The sequence below is a fragment of the Saccopteryx bilineata genome, chromosome 5, assembly GCF_036850765.1.
Source record: "Saccopteryx bilineata isolate mSacBil1 chromosome 5, mSacBil1_pri_phased_curated, whole genome shotgun sequence".
Lineage (NCBI taxonomy): Eukaryota > Metazoa > Chordata > Mammalia > Chiroptera > Emballonuridae > Saccopteryx > Saccopteryx bilineata.
The window spans coordinates 231,232,630-231,253,202 of NC_089494.1; the positions used below are offsets into that span (position 1 = coordinate 231,232,630).

General features: G+C 36.9%; 1 protein-coding gene across 1 annotated transcript in view; it reads right to left on the bottom strand.

Moving 5' to 3' along the window:
* GABRB1 (gamma-aminobutyric acid type A receptor subunit beta1) overlaps positions 1 to 20,573 on the bottom strand; it is a 381,935-nt gene that overhangs the window by 82,944 nt on the left and 278,418 nt on the right. The window contains exon 5 of the mRNA XM_066281210.1: positions 16,889 to 16,971. Coding sequence (XP_066137307.1) covers positions 16,889 to 16,971 — 83 coding nt within the window. The remainder of the gene's footprint in view (positions 1 to 16,888; positions 16,972 to 20,573) is intronic.

Genomic DNA, 20,573 nt, shown 5'->3' on the forward strand with positions numbered 1-20,573 from the left:
CTTTAATCCTTGCTTATCAGCTTTTTTCATCTTTGTGCATCCTCTTAGTTTCCTATTTTAAAGCCTTTCATATCTTGAATATACCGAGTGGCTATTCTGTCTTCTTGACAGAAACTTGACTATCAACAAAAATCTCAAATGTTAAATTTAAGAATGGCAAGGTTAAACTAAATGTATTTATACACACCAAGCTGTAGTTAGCACTTTGGGGGAAACCACAGGATATATTAAAAAAAACCCATTAAGATATTATTTAATACACCATTACTTTTTAGGATTCAGAAAAACCTTTGAGACCTAAGAAAGTCAATGAAGTTTTGTTCTTTTAGAGGAACCTGATTCAATGGGACAAAGTTCTTATAGTGAAAAGGAAAGATTTTAAACTCAAATAGTCTATAATTTAGTTTGGACCCAGCCACTTTGTAACCCTGTGTATTTGGCAAATCCATTGAACTTTTCTTGAGCTTGGTGGAAGTCATGAGAACTATCTTACTTCCTTTTTCTGTAGGTTGTTGTGGGACTCAAAAGAAAATGTTTGAAAGCATATCATGTATATGTATATTATTATTCCCGAAGGTCACATTTATAATTAGTCAAGTGCAAATAATAATGGTGATTTATAAAGATTCACTAACGGCAACTTGAAGAGCACTGAAACATTTCTATAACCCTTAGAGTAAACTGAGGTGATTGTGTGTATCTACCACTATGAGACCTAACCAAGTGTGGTCTGTCATTATCAAGGGCAGTGGCTGAGAGAGGACAGTACACTGTGGGGCTGAGGCTCCAGGGGACAATACTGGGAACCTTTGTTGCTCCAGTATTGGACAGTTCTTCAATGGTATGAGACCATAGTTCAGACCACAAGGATGGAGGCGTAAACTGCTCTCCACTCAGTAGGCCACTGTTACAATCACATTTTATCTTGAGGTAATTGTTCAGGGAAACATCAAATATTTTTCTCAAAGCTACGGAGATAAGTTCTAATTCTACATACTCACTGGCAGTGACATGATCCTTAAGTTACTGAATAAACATAATTTGGATCCCACCCACAAGACTTATTTAAAACAGACCCTTTATTTTTTATTTCCTTTTCCTTTTCCCTGCACTTTTCTGAAGTTGGAAATGGGGAGGCAGTCAGACAGACTCCTGCATGCGCCCAACTGGGATCCACCCGGCATGCCCACCAGGGGGCGATGCTCCGCTCATCTGGGGCGTCGCTCTGTTGCAACCAGAGCCATTCTAGTGCTTGAGGCAGAGGCCACAGAGCCATCCTCAGTGCCTGGGCCAACTTTGCTCCAATGAAGCCCTGGCTGCAGGAGGGGAAGAGAGAGACAGAGAGGAAGGAGAAGGGGAGGGGTAGAGAAGCAGATGGGCTCCTCTCCTGTGTACCCTGGCTGGGAATCAAACCTGGGACTCCTGCATGCCAGGCCAACACTCTACCACTGAGCCAAATGGCCAGGGCCTAAAACAGACCCTTTCTGAGAGCCTAATCAATAATATTGTAATAACTATGCACAGTGCCATGTGAGCACTATACTTACTAGGGAGATCACCTTGTAATGTATGTTAATGTCTAAACACTATGCTCTACACCTGAACTAATATACTATTGAATGTAAACTGTACTTGGAAAATAAATAAATAAATATTTTTTAAATGAGGGAAAAAGCAGACCCTTTTTATTTTTTCATTGAGGCAAGACAAGGCTATAGACTAGATCAGGGGTTGGGAAACTTTTTGGCTGAGAGAGCCATGAACAACACATATTTTAAAATGTGATGAGAGCCATACAACGACTCGTGTACATTACACATTATCCAATAAAAATTTGGTGTTGTCCCGGAGGACAGCTGTGATTGGCTCCAGCCACCCTCAAAAATGAACATGAGAGGTAGGAAATGAATGGATTGTAACACATGAGAATGTTTTATATTTTTAACGTTATTATTATTATTATTATTATTATTATTATTTTTTGTGTGTGTATGTGTATTTTTCCGAAGCTGGAAACAGGGAGAGACAGTCAGACAGACTCCCGCATGCGCCCGACCGGGATCCACCCGGCACGCCCACCAGGGGGCGACGCTCTGCCCACCAGGAGGCGATGCTCTGCCCCTCCGGGGCCTTGCTCTGTTGCAACCAGAGCCACTCTAGCACCTGGGGCAGAGGCCAAGGAGCCATCCCCAGTGCCCAGGCCATCTTTGCTCCAATGGAGCCTCCGCTGTGGGAGGGGAGGAGATAGAGAGGAAGGAGAGGGGGAGGGGTGGAGGAGCAGATGGGCGCTTCTCCTGTGTGCCCTGGCTGGGAATCGAACCTGGGACTTCTGCACATCAGGCTGACACTCTACCACTGAGCCAACTGGCCAGGGCTTACTTTTTAATTAAAGATTTGTCTGTGAGCCAGATGCAGCTATCAAAAGAGCCACATCTGGCTCGTGAGCCATAAGTTCCCGACACCTGGACTAGAGCAAGAGAAGAAGACAGGAGGTACAGCTCAGAATTGCTGAGTGTCCGGGTAGCATTGGACAGATCTTTTAACACTTAAGTGCCTGGTCTTCGTGTTCATGAAATGTAGACACTCTAGCCTATCCTTTCTTGAGCAGTGATCAAGTTATTGGCTTTTCATAACTTCCCATCAAAACAGTGTGTCCATATGCTCCCACACACCACACACAAACCTCTCCATTCCTCTACCCAGCTCTTCTCTTCAGCACACTTCCTACCGCATATGATACTCCTGTATTATATGTTATGTCAGTGACTTTGCTTTGATTGTGTTCTGTTTCCCTATAATATCTTGTAAAGTACATATGGGCAGAAGCTTTGTTTTTCCTAGAACAGTTCATAATACATAACAAAGACTCTAGAAACTTTGTGGGTAAATGAATAAAGTATAAATGTCTGAATTACTAGCCAAGATTTTTCTTTGGACATTCTGCTTGATATTTCAAAACTCTTAGCTAGAGATTAGACTGTTAAATCCACAAAGAGATATTATTTTTAAAAAATGTAGAACACTTTGGGTGATGAGAATGCAGTATAATCAAATGTCAAAATAACCTAGAGATGTTTTCTCTGAACATATGTACCCTGATTTATCAATGTCACCCCATTAAAATTAATTAAAATAATAATAACGTTAAAAATATAAAAAAAAATGTAGAACAGATGGACCCCTCCCCCATCTTTCACCCTTAAGTCAATGGAGGGTTTATTTATAGTTGTGTGGAGGCCACAGTTTTTAAATGCAACAAATACTACACATTAATTTCCTGAGAATTAAGGAGAAGAACCATGGGCCAAATTCTTTGTCACATCACTTCTTTGTCAATGAAGCAGGCTGAGCAATCATCTGCCTGATGCTTCATATGACACACAAAAGAATGTTGAAAAGCAGTTTGCTTAACAATGACATGCACAGGAATATGCTGAAACCAGTAGCTCTATTTAAGCTGACAATGACTGGGAGAAAGATATGCCCACAGAGTCTCTCCAAGTGATCCTAACGTAACCTTAACGGAATTGAGTCACTGGCCTGTGATACTGATAAGGAAGTGCCTTAGACTTTAATGCTAAGTTAAGATGTCAGCAGAATGTTTCTCTAGCTACTGGTCAATGATAAAATTTCTAATAATCTGAAACCCTTGAGAATGGCATTAAAGCTTCTGTACAAATGCTACTTAAAGAATGTAGCCTTTGGGGGACTATGCTACAGTCATCTCGTCAGCCTGGAAGTTCTGAGAGTGTCGGAAATGGTATGTGCACAATAAATACAATAAAAGAATCAGAAACCCCTGGGAACCTGGAAATAGATAAATTGAAACAAGGAGAAGGAGACAAGTAGTTGCTCCTGGCACTGTGTCATCATTCAGCTCAAGAGCAGAGGAGAAGAGAGCTCCGATTGCTGGGAGGTGTACAGAGAACATGGTTAGAAGTGCAGTGGGGAGAGTGATGAGGACATTGATACCAGCAGCAGCAGCAATCAGAGTGATGACAAGTGTGACAAAACTGAAAAGCAGCACTCATAACATGCAGAAGTTGAAGCAGTACAGAACTCTGGGAGAACAAACATCTGACTGCCTTTTACTTTGATGATAGTTGTCACCACCATTTACTGAGTAGTTAAAATGTGCTAGGCACTGTACTGGGCATTTTATATGTTGTCATAATGAGATCCCATAAAAATCTATACCTCTCTTCTGTTTCTGTCTCCCAGTCCTTTATGATTTCCAATCCCCTACCAGGCTTCCCCAACTACGGCCCGCGGGCCACATGCGGCCCCGTGAGGCCATTTATCCGGCCCCCCACCACACTTCCAGAAGGGGCACCTCTTTCTTTGGTGGTCAGTGAGAGGAGCACTGTATGTGGCGGCCCTCCAATGGTCTGAGGGACAGTGAACTGGTCCCCTGTGTAAAAAGTTTGGGGACCCCTGCGTGAAATGCACAGTCCCACAAAGGCAAACAATCTCCTCTATCCTCAACCTCCTGATCCTCTCCACCTGATCTCACCAAAACCTCACTGCCCCTTACAAACATGGCCTACCCAACAACCCTGTCAAAGTGCAAGCTGCTTTTCCTTCTACATCTCTGGCATTGGGCCTGGCAGCCACATGAGTGACTCTGTGCTCCTCATACTCCCTTCTAGATTATTCTCCCTACTTTCTTTCTAAAAACCTCTAACTTTTTTTATGTCATCCTACTGCTCTTATCTGCCCATCCAAAATTAACTCTCCTCTTTTCTCTATATGTTTAGCTTCTTTCCATCTACATGCTTCTGCCTTAATTCTTTAAAAATATAGATTATTTCTCTGTACTTTTAATTCTTTGACCCCTTTTCTTGCAATGTTCATTCCTTCCATTTCACTTTGCTTGACTTTCTGAGAAAAAAACACACACAGAAAGAAGCTTTCCATGTGAATCCTGTTGGGTTGGTGTTCTATGCCATCTTAGTCATGTTTAAGCTTTCTGCATGCATTCAAACTTCCATACATTTTCAACATATAGCTCACCTTAACCCAGGTGAGCTTGCCTTGACCCATGTGAGCCTACCTTTTTCATGGTCTAAATTTTAGCAAATGAACATAGTATCTGAGACATTTTATCTCAGCATGGTTTGGCTTTAGCTTTTGCTACTTATGTCCTAGCAATTTTATTAGTATTATTATTACCATTACCATAATTTAAAATTATTATTGTTATTATTATTTTTCAGACTCAAACAAAAGTTAGAAATTTGATATTGTCTATGAGTGAAATTCTCTTCCAAGGAAGATTTTAAGAGGAGTCACTATGACCAAGAATCACAGTAGCAGGATATTTCTCTTTCTTAAATTTCATGCAATGTATGCAGAAACTTTAGTTTTATTACAACTACACAGACTGGTCAGGAAATTAAAAATTTAGCAAAGTCAGGCTTGACCTTTTGTTTATGTTACTAGGAAAAGGTCTGAAGTCAATAACCAGGAGAACAATAGGGAGGGTATCATCTTGCATTTCTTGGGGGAAACACTTCTTGATATTTTCAACCTAATATTAGATGACAATTATGTAAAATATCTTCCCTCTAGAAGAACAAGGTACTGTTTTGGCATAAGTAGAATGTACAGACTTAACGAGAAAGAGATAAAATAATAACAAGAACAGTAAGAATAGGGTGTGATATGTAGAAACCTTTATTATATAGGAGTGGATACTGAGTAAGAGCAGGTGACTTGAGAACCCATCACCATGGCAGTTGGAATAAAGAAGGTGATGAAGAGGTGAACACTGAGGATCTGGACAGTGGCTGAGTCCTTGAAGCTAACGATTTATGATGGAGCTAATACTAATCCCTAAAGAAGAGATTAGATTACTCAAAATGAGAACTATGCCAGGAAAACACCTTTGTCTTGAGTTGTAAAAGTATGCCTAATTGATTACAGATAAACATTTTTTTGTTGACACATCGATTTTGCAGAAAAGAGCCTTCAGCCTGACCAGGTGGTAGAGCAATGACAGAGCGTTGGCCTGGGATGCTGAGGACCCAGGCTGGAAACCCTGACGTGGCCGGCTTGAGCACGGGATCATAGACATGACCCCATGGTTGCTGGCTTGAGCCGAAAGTCACTGGCTTGATCAAGGTGTCACTGGCTCAGCTGCAGCCCCTCAGTCAAGGCACATATGAAAAAGCAATCACTGAACAGCTAAGGTGCCACAACTATGAGTTGATGCTCCTCATCTCTGTCCCTTTTCGTCTGTCCATCCTTGTCTGTCCCTCTCTCTAAAGACCAAAGTACAAACCCCTTGCATCTGCCTTGGCTTCCGATGAGCTAGAGCTTCAGCATATCATGAAAAATGCTCAGTTGGAATCCTGAATTGTTAAAAAAATAAATAATTTTCAGACTTCTTTAATGAGAAAGAGTCACATCAAAATAGTTGAAGTCTGAGACACTTGCGTTTTTCAGAATGACCCGTTAAATCCCAGATCTAGCTAGCTGAGGTGTAACAATGTGCCGTTCTCACTAAAAATCACTCTTTGATGCATATAAAGTCAGATAAAATCATTAGAATACTTTACATTATTTTTTTTCTTATTAAAGCCTAATCATTTCCACACATAAAATATTTGGCCAAGTATTATTTATAATGTGGGTTTCGAAGAACTGATGACATACTTCATCTGGAATCTCCCACATATAAAATAGTAAGTCACAGCTGTGCCACACCTGGCAATTTAACAAAATCTAAGCTGTTCTGAGTCCAGGGTTTCAGAGACCCCAGGTCACCTGAAGATGACTTTCCTACCTCAGTTAAGCTAAAACTCAAAACTCTGTTGAATCAAGTGCTGAGCAATCAGTGTGACAAAGCCTTCTTAGCTAATTAGTTAAATCTCAGTAGGAAGCAAATAGGCTGGGAAAGTATTATAGATTGAGGAGCACAGGTGTTTGTTTGTTTGTTTTATTTACCCTAGATTCTTACTACTCAATATGGTTCATGGACCAATAGCATAGGTATCACCAGGTAACATGCCAGCAATGCAGATTCTCAGGCCCCAGACCAGGCTTACTGAACCAGAATGCATTATAACAAGATCCCTTTAAGTAGGTGCACATTTGATAAGCACCACAGGGAACACATCAGACAAGTGATGGGTTTCCATTCTGACAGTTTCTAAGGTAGGAGCAGGCAATCTTTCGGTTTTATTCAGTGACATTTTTTTTTGTCTGAACTGTAGGTCTACAGAATCTAAGTGCTGAGAATACAATCTGCTAGGAATCAATGCAGACATCTAGTGAGGGCTCTGTGACAAACCTGTCCTTTTACACAATCGAATAAACGCAGTCCATGCCTACAAGACAGGATGTGGGGAGATAAGGATGAATACAGAAATTATGATTATATTATTTTTTTATGGGTGAAACAGATTGTGCTCGATTTTAGTTTGATTAAATTATTCCTGGAAAGGCTGTTACCATGCATTCATTCAAGTGTAAATTTTAACTTGCTTTTTTTTTAACATGATAGAGAACGTGACTAAAAGCTTTTGATATTCTCTCTCTCCCAAGTAGATAACTCCATTTACCACAGACAGCATCATTATACAAATTAATATTTCATTGATTGTATTTATATTAATATGTGGTTTTATATTGAGGCTTTTAAAACAGAGTAGCGTCTTGTAAGAACTTGACCTAGTCTTACAAGGATCTGAATATCTGGTTGAAGCACTTAATGTCAATGGAAAGCAGGATTTACCTATTTATTTCAAGGCAGGCACTTTTAAATAAAAAGAAAAAAATGGAGCCTTTCTGTCATAGAGGATAAAAAAAGAGTAGTTTGAATTATCTCCTTTGATCATTTCAATGATTTCTTTCTTTGAAAATAATGTTATTTTCTGTTCTCTGCTGTACTTTCTTCTCTTATTTCTGTTTCCATTCTGCTTCTTGTTTAGAGAACTGGGTCTGTTTGAAAAAAGAGAGGAGCAAAAACTCAAAGTATGAGAGCCTCAAAGTTGTGTCAGTCAAACTTGGCTGCATATGGAAATCACCTGGAGAGCTTACAAGATGCTTTGAAAGGGCAACTTACACAAAATCTGTGTGTGGTCCAAGATGGAGTCATGCTATCGATATTTTTTAAAAGCCTCTTTTTAAAATTTTTTATCTTAAAGATCAGAATGAAAACTAACATATGTATTCTCCCATGGTTCCTACATGGACGTGGTTCACAATCCAAGTCAAAATCTCTCAAGAGAATATGTTCATTTTCAAGAATTATAAATGTTCATGCAAAACAATTAAGAGAAATGAATGGACTTTGAAACTACAGTACTACTGCAGTCAGTCAGACCTAACACAATACTAAAATGATGTGGGAAATAGTATCTATAACCATTTAAAAGAGAAAGGATTTCTGACCATTTTGATCAGTTGCATTTATATTATAGAAGTGACCTTGTAAACCAATGGTTATTCTTAAATTATATCAACATTCAGTTTAGTTGGCAAGAATTTCAGAAAACAAATGCTTATATAGGAACTAGATTGAGACAGGGTCAATACAGAGAAGAAAGACCAATGAAAACCTGTTTTGTTCTCAGATGAGTGCTTTGCATTCATATAGATCATACCTAATAATCACCCAACTCATGCACAGTGGGAAAGATAGAGAGATGAATTTTATGAGGACACTATAGAGAAGTTTTCTTAAGAAACTGTAGTATATGAGTTAAATCTTAAGACTTTCCAGCCAGATTGCATCTGTTTAAATCTCCTTTGGATCACTCATTTTGTGACTTGAAGCAGTTACTACTACCTTGGTGCTTTAATTTCCTACTCTATAAAATGGGGTAGAAAAATAGAGTTCTAGTGAAGATTCAATGGGATTTCTTTGTTATGTGTTTGATCCATCATATAATATCAATAAATATTAGCTATCATTATCTAGTTTTGATCCCAAGGGAACCAAAACCTTTAAAGTTTAATGAGCGTGTCCAATTTTTGAAGCTTAAAATTCCATTATAAAAATGTTTTTTTTTCAAGTATTTGGTAGATACCTGAAACCTTTAGGCAAAACTATATAGCTTTGTTTTGACATCCTCTTAAGAAGCTAACAGCAAAATAGTCATCCATCAGAGAGCACCAAGGAGAGAAGAAAGTTGCAGAAATTTAAACCTCTAAACCCAAGACATCTTCATCAAGCTACACAGCCACTTGTCCATGCACGGAAAATAAATTGAGACTGTCTAGTTTTGAAACGAACAGCTATGAGGCTAACTTTATAGTCAAGTTGATTGCAAAACTAATTTTCATAAAGGGAACTCCATTCCTTCACTGGCTTTTATTTGATAACTTAAAAAGATCAGAGACTTTTTAGTAAGTGTTTTTTTCACAGTTTCAAAGAAGCAGTCTGGAAAAAGGAATAAATTAATTCAGAAAATATTTCCTTCTTTCCTACACCCACTCCTCTGCTCATCAAAAAAAGCTACAGGCACTAAAATTCATTAACATTTCTATGAACATAAATGTGAAATATTCATTTTCATTAGTTTACTGAATATGGCAAAATCAAGTTTATCTAAGGAGATATCCAATGCTGCTAATTTCCTTGACAATGGACATAAAGCCATGAATCATTCATGAAGTTCAATTTACTGTTATTTTTGGTGTTTAGCATCCACGGATAGAAAGTGTGTGGTATGTTGTAGATGCTATTTTTCAATTATTTCAGATCAGAATTAATGATTTGGCAGACAGCAATAAAGTAAGATGAACTCAAAGGCTTTGCTGTTAATTGTCCTATATTTCATATTTCTCTCGTGAGTATTTATATGCTCATGTATTCATAACATTTTTGTTATATTCTAATATCCTTTATAAATCAAGATTACTTTAGAACCAATATTTAAGGCAGGCATATAAAGTAACTTACTGGAGATGGGAACTCAATTGAATAAATTCCCAGAGCTTTAGATTTTAGAGCTGAAAGAGACCTTTGAGGTTATATAATAACTGGCATGTCAACGGTATGTTAATGCTTGTAGCTGTCCATTTTCAATTAGGTGAAGTGTCTCTGTGGGAGGGGAAGTCTTTCTTAGAAAGAGACTGATTTCATGAATGAGCAGCTCGGCTCACTGGAACGTATGTTTTTAAAATTCTACATCTATCTTTTGGCAACTTCTGTCCATCTGTCCACTCAACTGCTGCTGTAACATCAGCACTAACACACAGAGTACATGGAGTCACCAGTTAAAAAATACTAGTTGAATTGAATTGAATGGGTTCAAACCTTATACTTCCTGCTTCTGTGAGGGTGTTTTTGGAAGATTTTACATTTCACTAATAATAATAATAGACTAGGTAAAGCAGACTGCCTCCCTAATGTGGGCAGGTCTCATCCAATCATCTGAAAGTCTGAGTGAAACAAAAAGACTGATGTTCAGAGTAAGTAAGAATTCTTCCTGCCTGACTTTCTTTAAATTGGGACAATCAGCGTTTTTCTGCTCTCAGACTGAAATTGAAATATGGTTTCCTCCTGGCTCTCAATCCTGCTGGCCTTCAAACTGGAACTAAATCATCAGCTCTCCAGTTTGCCAACTCCTTATTGCAGACCTTGGGATTTATCAGCCGCTATAATTATATGAACTAGTTCTTTATAAAAATCTCTTTCTTGCTATGTCCTACTGGTTATGTTTCTCTGGAGAATCCTGACTAATACACAGGGCAACACAAAACCTAAGACTTTTCCTCTATATGACAGCATTTAAAACATTCAACAATGGCTGTTATGCCTCCCTAAAATTTTCTTCCCAGATATTTTGGTATTTTCTTCTAAAGGAAATTACCTTAATATGGCATTAAGAACTAGACACAATTTTCCACATGTGGCTTTACAAGGGCAGACTTTTATAGAACTGCTCCTGTCTCATGTCTGCCATATTACACTTATTTTGATTTTATTTTCAAGTGTTTATTTGAATGTAACACATTATGTAAATAAAACTTAGCATTTCCAGTCTTCAAAAAGTCGCATTTCGCAGGGAATTTTCTACAGTTAAACCATTTTATTTGGGTAAACACATTTTTTCTTATTACTTGCTATTTTTGTAAATAAGAAAACAATTTGATTTTGGAAATAATCAAACATGACCGGGGCTTGATATTATGTGTACTTGTTACCACCAAGACATTGAAATGAACACAATGACAATATTCTGAGACAAAGAGGTAGATTGAGTGGATATTATTCACTAAATTGAATATATTAGGACAATGCCTAGGTTAAAAGTTTTCAAACCATTGATAAAAACAAGAAACAAATACAAAAGTGACCAGATATCACTAAATGTAACCTTTTTTTAAAAATTGGTTTTAGTTCAGTTAAAAGGGATGTCAACAATTAATGACTGAAATTAAACAAAAAAAATTCATAGGGTTATCACATTTACCAGCCTATCAAAATTCCTAAAATAATTTAAAATGTTAAGTTTTCCCATATTTGGAAAACACATTTCTCATATCTTGGTTGACACATTAACAATCTTAAATTTTAATATAGTCTTAAAGCATGAATATAAAATTATATGTATGAAAGAATATTTTATGGCAAGTAAGAAAAACATGCCTGACTTCAGTCTTACTTGTGAAAATTAAAATCAGACTTCTATCTTTTAAAATTTAAAAGACTTGAAAAGTTTGGGGATAAGACATTTAGCATATATTTACACCACAAATATTTATTATTAAGTACTAGATTAAGTTTTAATTATTATTGTGAGCAAAGCCATGATCTTTTTTTTTTTCTATGGGATTTATAATCCACAGAAGGATGAAACATAAACACACAACCATATAAATACTACTAAATGCTACATAGGAAACTAAGAGAATATGGAATGATAATAATTTGTAGTTTGTAGTTTAGGTTAGATATTCAGGCAAGCCTCTCATCGGAGGTGCCGTCTTAGAGGAGAACTGAAGGATGAGAAGAGAAAAGCCCAAGAACTGTGATAGATAAAAGCATTTTGGTCAGAAGAAACAGGTGAAGATAATGGGATAGAAGAAAGATTAATCTTCAAGAAAAAGAATGCATGGTGTTGTTCAGTGTAGTAAGCAAGGGAAACATAGCATCAGATGAGAATGAAGATATCAAGGTCCCAGAGGAGCTTGAAAGTCAAATTCAGAAGTATGAAACTTTCTAACTTGAGCTTGGCATAATGACTCCCATAAAAAAAAAGAGAATATCAATAACAAGAAGACCAATAGCAGACTGCTACAGTGACTAAATAAGAAGTGATGGTGGTTTGATTGCAGTAGGGTTGGAGAGAAGTGGAAGGTTTTGATAAATATCTTACAGGCAGAAAGAATGTTATTTGACAATAGTCAAGATGAAATTGGAAGAATATAAGGGAGATCTTAACAATTAATTCCAGGATTCTGGTTGGACAGTTTGGTTAAACAGATGAGAAAGGAAACTCACTTAAGAGGGAAAAAATGAGCAAATTCAGTTTAAAATGCCTTTGGCACATAAAAATTAGTATGCTAAGAAAAGTGCTATGTACATTAATCTAGGTCTTAGAAGAGATCTGGGCTGAAAGTGTATGTAAAGAGAGGTGTATTGTGACCTTTCTGAGAACAGTGTCAGCGGAGGTGAGGGTTGGGTAAACAGGTTCCAGATTTATAGTGGGTTGAGAGGAAGTTGAGGCACTAGATAACAGAGAAAGACCATTGTTTCAAGTAGCTTGGAGAAAAAGAGAGTAGAGAGACTAGGGTAATCTTAAGGGGAGGTGTAGGGGTAGAGGTATTTTATGATGAGAAGAGTTTTCAGATTGTTTTTAGGTTGCAAATAAAGAGCTAGCACAGAAGATGAGACTGAGGATATAAATGATTGGGGTTGGAAGTGCGTGTGAACTTGAAAAAAAAAATTCTCAGAGGAGGAAGAAAGATGAAATCCTGAACACAGGAGCCAGGATCAGGATATAAAAGAAGTAGGAGAAGCACTTCCTTTGAAATACAGAGAGATCACTTAAATGGGGAAGCTATAAGAGGTGTAGAAGAAGATGGGGGAGGCCACTGAGAGATTTCAGACCTGAAATAGCTTCTACCATGTTTGAATATGGTGACAAAGAATGTAAGGGAAATCTGCTTATACTGAGAGGCTGAGGTTAGGGTCAAGATCTTCCTCAATTGTTGCTGCAGAGAATGGGAAAAGGCACCTGAATCCTCAATGACTGCTATCCCCTCAATCCCTCCTATATATGCATGAAGCTTGTGGCTACCAAAACTTCACATGATGGCTTTATTGATTTCAAATTCCAAACTCACTAAATACTAAATTTCTTGATTGATTTTTCTATATGCCATTAACTGTTTTTATAGCATCCCAGGGCTATAAAGCTCTTAATCTGCTCCAAGTTCAACTACAATTTCAATTTAACAAGGCTTTATGACCTTTCCAATTTTACTTGATTAGGTGACATTAAAGAAAAGAAAAACATCTTTAATTTTTCTCAAAGGACCTACCCAAGCAAAATATTGCCTCCTCCTTGGAATTGTGATGAGAAGGTATACAAATGAGTATATTTTTTTAAGGTAGGTAATGTTTCTTACTCTATTGTTTACAAAAGCATAATTGGCTCAACCTTACATTTGTAGAATGTCTAATTTATCATTCTTATTTCCCAACAGACATTACAGCTTCCACTTGTAATCACTTTAAAGCTCAGTTAAAGTCTTCATAAATTCAGGAAGAACTGTTTCAGCAAATAATGCAACTCATGTTTCTTCACAAAGAGTTAAAAATAGTTGAATAACAGATTCTGAATTTATTAATACTTAACAACATTGATTATGTATTTAGGCAAGAACAAGCAAGGCTCATTGGAACTCCATATTATTGCCACGTGTTACTTCATTGTTTGGACTTATTTCTCTTAATATTTCTTTCTTTCTTTTCTTGAAGCTGGAAACAGGGAGAGACAGTCAGACAGACACCCGCATGTGCCCGACCGGGATCCACCCGGCACGCCCCTGAGGGGCGATACTCTGCCCACCAGGGGGCAATGCCCTGCCCCTCCAGGGCGTCGCTCTGCCTTGACCAGAGCCACTCCAGCGCCTGGGGCAGAGGCCAAGGAGCCATCCCCAGCGCCCAGGCCATCTTTGCTCCAATGGAGCCTCGCTGCAGGAGGGGAAGAGAGAGACAGAGAGGAAGGAGGGGGCGGGTGGAGAAGCAAATGGGTGCTTCTCCTATGTGCCCTGGCCGGGAATCAAACCCAGATCCCCCGCACGCCAGGCTGATGCTCTACCGCTGAGCCAACTATTTCTCTTAATATTTAAGATCTCTTTATATTGCTTTAACTACTGTTAATAAGGGATACATCTTAACTAAAAATTTAAAACTGAACAAGGTTGTCATTTGAGGTTTATAAATATTTTTTTAGTTTAACATCAATGGAATCAAGGACTATTTGGTTCCCTGTACCCACAGACTGCCTGCTATGCAGTTGCAATAATTTTATCTTTGACCTAAAAGCCAATTCTGCCCCAGCCTCTGGACTCTATTATAACCTTTATTAGGGATAATTTTTGAAAATACAGACCAGTCTTTGGTTGACTCAGCATCCTCAACCTCTCTGAGAGTGGTTCCAGGTGGTGCTGTACTTCTCCTCATTGATGTTCTGCTCCTTTGCTCACCTATTGATTTGCAAGATTCTCTGGTAGTAAGATTCACCACTATCCTTTCCTTGTGGCCCTGGGTAAATTATTTTACTTCTCTGAGTCTGAGATACATCATCTCTCAAATGTTGTTAGAAAAACTTATATTATGGAGGTAATATATTAATGCCTAGCTTTTTTCTAGCAAGTAGAAGGCAGTTCTGTTTTTTAATCTTTTTCTTTTTGGTTTTTTGTTTTGCCTTTTCTCCCAAGTTACTGTCTTTTTAGACTTCTCATTGCACAGATTTTTAGAGACTCAAGTTTCTGCTTTCTTTAGGTAAATACCTTCAGGGACTAAGGTTCTGTGACATGCTGTTGGGTCACTTTAATGATGGCCACCATCTGCCTGCAGTCCTACATATTAGCTGACTTTAGGGTCCCAGTTACACTGTCTCATCCATCTGTCCAGGCAGCCAATTGCATCTTACTAAATTGCCTCAATGATTATCATGTGCCTGAGTTACCACTTATTGCCTGATACCATTTTTTTAATGACTATTTTGGACTATCTGGCTCTTTCTGCTTCCCCCACAAAATTATGTTTTTTATTTCTACATCATTTACATTTTTGTTTTGGTTATTATATGATATGATACATGGACCTAAAAGTCATCTATTTTCTAAATTTGAATAAAGTAGATTGCCTACCTAAAGAAAGATACAACATAATAATAAGAAAACATGTGTTATAAAATAAAATACACATTTTAGGAGAAAATAAGTGTTGATAATTATAGCACTTGATAATTTACAACACAGAATAAATTCGAGTACTTGTCGAATTCATTACTTTTTAACGTGAATGATGGTAACCATAAGATCTTTGAATTTCAAGAGGATGTCATATCCTAAAGCTGTCCAGCAGTAGTAAAGAAAAAGAATCACAATCAATGGAAGAAATATCAAGGATAAAAGGCAATGCATATGAAGCAACCCATGAGTTAACCAATTCCATGTCAGTTCAAAAAGCTAATGATTTACTTCCTTAGCTCAAGTTCTGCCTTATTTATAAACTACCACAGGCCATTGATAAATGATCAGGTTCATATTTCATTTCTACCTTTTGAATTTTGGGGTCATTGGCATTTAAACCAAAAATCATCATCAATATTTTCACATATTAACACCTATAAATCAACTTATTTATACAATGAACTTAAAAATTAAGATGTTAAAGAATAGCTCATAAATTTTCTTGTTTATTCTAGTTTCTAGTGGTAGTAGATCAATGTCTATGTCTGAATCTAGATCTATATCTACATATGCTTCTTTATTTCTATGTCTGTATTTAGTAAAACTAGAAAATTGATGTAATTACTTAAAAATCAGATAAGCAGGAGTACATTTTTAATAATACTATAAGGTGACCTGAAATTTCCTTATTTTCCTTTACTGTTTTGATGTTTAGATCAGGGTAATATTTTAAATGAATAAAATAAAATATTTGTCTACTTTTCACATTACATGTGGTGGTATTGTATTTTTGTGAATTAGCTACTGCACCTTTCTGTGCCCCATAAAACCAGAAAATTGTCTTGACCTTCTAGTCCCAATAAAGGACTCAAATGCCTGTTTGCTGATGGCTGTGAAACAATGAAACAAAGGTAGTCAAACAGATTAAATCTTAGTGACTAAAATATTCAAATTGTTAAGAAAGCAATTAAAAATTGTCACAAAACCAAAATCAGTACTAGACCTGAAACACATTAAGCCTCTAGTCCAATGCACAAACCTCATGAAAGCTTGATCTTGTGAAGAAAGACAAAAAGCACAAAAGACTACCATGGGGTTTTTCTAAAAGACAACAATTTACCATCCTTCAGGTGGGCAGACAATAGAATTAGAAACAATCCTACAATGTTGCTACATATTAAAATACTTTTCCTCTCTTGTTAATGCAGATTGGGTATTAGTGTGCCTTGGGAGAAACTCCATTCTGAGAAGGAGAAAGCATGAGCTCATAAATTGTCCAGCTACATTAAATAGACTTTACTTAATGTTTCAAACATTTAACTGCATTGAAATGACCTTGGAGCCACCAATATAAGGGAAAATGTCACTAGATTGGGAAACCTTAAAAAGTTGGCAGCACAGTATAGCTGAAAATATCCTAGTAAATAATTATTCAGCGCAAGGTTGAATTTAATTGGATCAAGCAAACATCCCTCTTTCTCATTCCCCTGTCCAAGTCACTCACAACTTTCAATCTCCAGAGTGCAGTTTTGCTCATCCAGAGGATATCTGCGTAGGTCCATCATACATGCAGCTGTGGTTGTGATTCTGTCAGGATGAGAGAGAGAGAGCATCATAAGCATGATGGTTTCCAGTTCCAGGCTTCCTAGCTCTGAATCATGTTTAGCAGTGGGCACAAAAAGTCTGAAGGTAGGCAGATTAAATGAGTCAGTCTTTCTTTGCTGCTGATGACTAGTGGTATGAACTTGGGCTATTTAATTTATCTCCCTGAGCCTTAATCCCCTTACCCATCCAAAAACAGCTACTGAATGGAATGAAAGTGATAATTAAAAAAGATGTGTGCTACACAAATGCTAATCATTATTATGGCTATTTTTACGATGCATTTTGGAATTGATTTTATATCAGTAAATAATAAACTGCCTGAAATTTTTTTACTTCAATTTGTGCAGCTGTATGGAAATATCATAATTTATTTTTCCAGTCACCTTTTGGTGGGTATTTCCACTGTTTCTTGTCTTTTATTTTAACAAATGAAGATGCTCTGAATATACTGGTTCGGTTTACTATGTCTTGTTACATCTATTGGCTATTTCTAGAAAAGGAATGCTTAGAAAGAAGGTATATGTTTTTTAAGCTTTGCCATATTATCTTTGGTAAAGGTTGTGCCAATTTACACTGCCATCAATAGTGTATCTAAATTTGACAAAGTACTTATCATTCCTATGCTTTTTTTGAGTCTGCCAAGGTGAATTATTGTTTTGGTCATCGGTGTTAACGTAACAGGAACCTTCTTCTTAAAAATATTATTAAGAAAAACCCTAGCCCATTCCAATTTCTCTTTGGCTTTCCTTATAAAAAAATCAAAGTTCACAGAATGAACATTGAGCCATCCCCTTTGAAGCTTTTCTTGGACAGGATGTTGGTCAATTTAATTAAATTTATTTGAACAATAGGACAAGAGCAAAACAAAATTTCAGTTTCAATTAAAAAAAAAGTTCTTCAAAGTATTTTACAAAAATTTAAAGGCTAGCTGTATTCCTAAATTTAGCACATGAAAGAATTTTACTGGAGTCTTTCTTGCTTCTTACTCCCATAACTACGAGTTGATTAATGTTTTTCACTTAAAAATATATCATGCATCTCTTTTGTTTTCTGAAAATACAATTTTACAATGTTATTTTTATGGCCTGCATAGGTTTCAAGCACCCTTAATGAAACAACAGAATAAATATTTTAAAATGCTTTAAAAATGATCTATCCACTTAATTATAGCATTTGTTTAACAGTTTCTTATAAATAACATCATGAGGATATGAACATTATTTGTAAATTACTAATGTGTAGGCAGCCCTATGATCCTATGACTTAGCCAGTGAATCATTTTCCCCCACAGAGACCTTCAGCAACATCTGTAGACGTATTTGATTGTCAGGCTGATGGCGGAGGCTTGATGCTCACATCTAGTTGGTGGAGGCCAGGGATTTGCTAAACATCCTACAATGACTGGAAAAACCCCAACAGTAAAGAATTATGTTTTAAAATGTCAGTAGAGCCAAGGTGGAGAAACTCGGCTACAATGGTGGTTTTCAAACTTTTCCCTTTGAGGAAAACTTTAATGAAACAAAATGTTATACAGAAGCTCAGTATATACAATACAAATGAAATTAGTAAAAGCAGTATTTTGTTAATATAAAATTAATAAGTTCAAATGTTGACATTTATTTTAATGAGCACACAAATTTGAAAACAGGAATTATAATTAGGGCCTTAAATCTCCCTCAGCTGCAATATTTTTCTGTTGTATTTTATTAATATAGCCTTGAGAAAATCCTAATAGTGAAACATTGTTTCTAAATATCTTACATGACCAGCCATAGGCTACCTTGATTTAGGTGAAAAACAAAAACCTGTGTGCCAAGTGACCACCTCTATGATCAATGACACCTTTATAAATGGCTCAGATACATTCATAGGTAGTTGATCTTTAGTAGGTGCTTAATGATGGATTAAAAGGAAGATTTACTAGCTTCAAAGTAAAAATGTTCCATGCTCTGTATAAATTAACTTGGCTGCATATGTTAATATTGTGTTGTTCTTGAAAGCATTAAAATGTAGCACAAGACACAGTACAGTGTACTTGTTTCTTATTATCATTTTAAATAATTACAATATTGTAAGATGCAATTAGAATTAAATATTATTTGTGAGACTATGAAACATCTTTAGCTTCACTTGAGAATATGATTTGAATCTCACTGGTCAGCATATCTCACTTAACTGACCTCATTTTCAAACACATGTTATCTGGTTAGTTAACCATATCACATCAAAATCAGGGCATGCATTGAAGTCTTAAGCTGAACCACTGATTCACTGGTTGTGAGATCTGGAGTTTTTACAAAGCAATTTGAAAAGCTAACAAAGCCTTGTGTGTAAAATGAATAACTAATGTGTCATGTTTATGAGTCCTACAGTTGTGAGGAATGCAATCGCTATCTGTTATGATCAATCTATTCAGCAATCCATAGATATAAGAAATCTAATTACTATTACCTTGGGAAACAATATATCACACCAGAGGCTTGCCCATGACTTAATATTTTTTCAATTATGATCTACTTGACCAGTTAACCTCTCTTGCCTCAAATCCCATTACAAAACCTAGAAAAGTCTGAGTAATGGTAATTCAGAAAGGGCTGGAATCAAGGTAGCTCAGGAAACTGAGCTGTAAGAAGTGCTGTCTTCCTCTGGAAAGCACTGACATTAGTGAAACCACTCCCTCCTTGGCATCTGTCTGATCCACATTTCCACTTCCCTAGAGCATTTGATTGGCCCAACTTGGGTTAGGTGCCAACTTTCCCAAAGTTATTTATGAAGGGTTGAAGGGAAAGCCACTGACATACAAACATGACCACCAGGGACCCACAGCGTCCTTAGAAGGGAGGAATCATTGACTCAGCAAGTACTCATAAATTCACATTGTGGCCTATAGGAATTTATGCAACACAGTGTTGGTCTCCGGTAATTTAAGAGTTTGGCATTTCTAGATTTTGTAAAATTTATGCCTAAGTGAGCTGAGTCCCCTGGGCTTTTTCTGAAAAAAAAAAAAATGCCAGAAAGAATTCCCAGGATTATTAACAAAAAAAGAGATTTTCCTTAATGTCTCTTCTGTCTTCTGGGTGAGAAGCAAGAGTGAACATCTCTAAGAATGACTGCTCCCTCCCTGTTTTTCCATTTGTTCACCTTGCTGAATGCAATTGCTCAGCAGTAGTCACCTCTACAATTAGTTAGCACATCCATATGGAAATGTGCTCACACTGTGGCTCAAGCAGGCTGATATTCTAAATCTGTGGAATCAAAGGTGCCAAAGATCACAAACTTGGATGGATTCAGAGCTTCAAGATTGGAGTGTCTTTAGAATTTTGTATTTAACGTTCCACACTGAAGTATTAACTGACTGTTTTTCTGAACATAGACTTCCCAGAGGTACAGATTCATGACAGCATACCATTCACCTGTCTCCTTTCAAAGACATTTAGAATAGCTTATATTATAATCCAATTTATTGACATTTTAAAGGTTAGGTCAAAAAAATAAATAAAGGTTAGGTCAGAACACTATAATAGGCTGTTAGAAACTGTGGTCCCATGATATTTGGGAATGGACGGAAATCATATTGCTGTTGT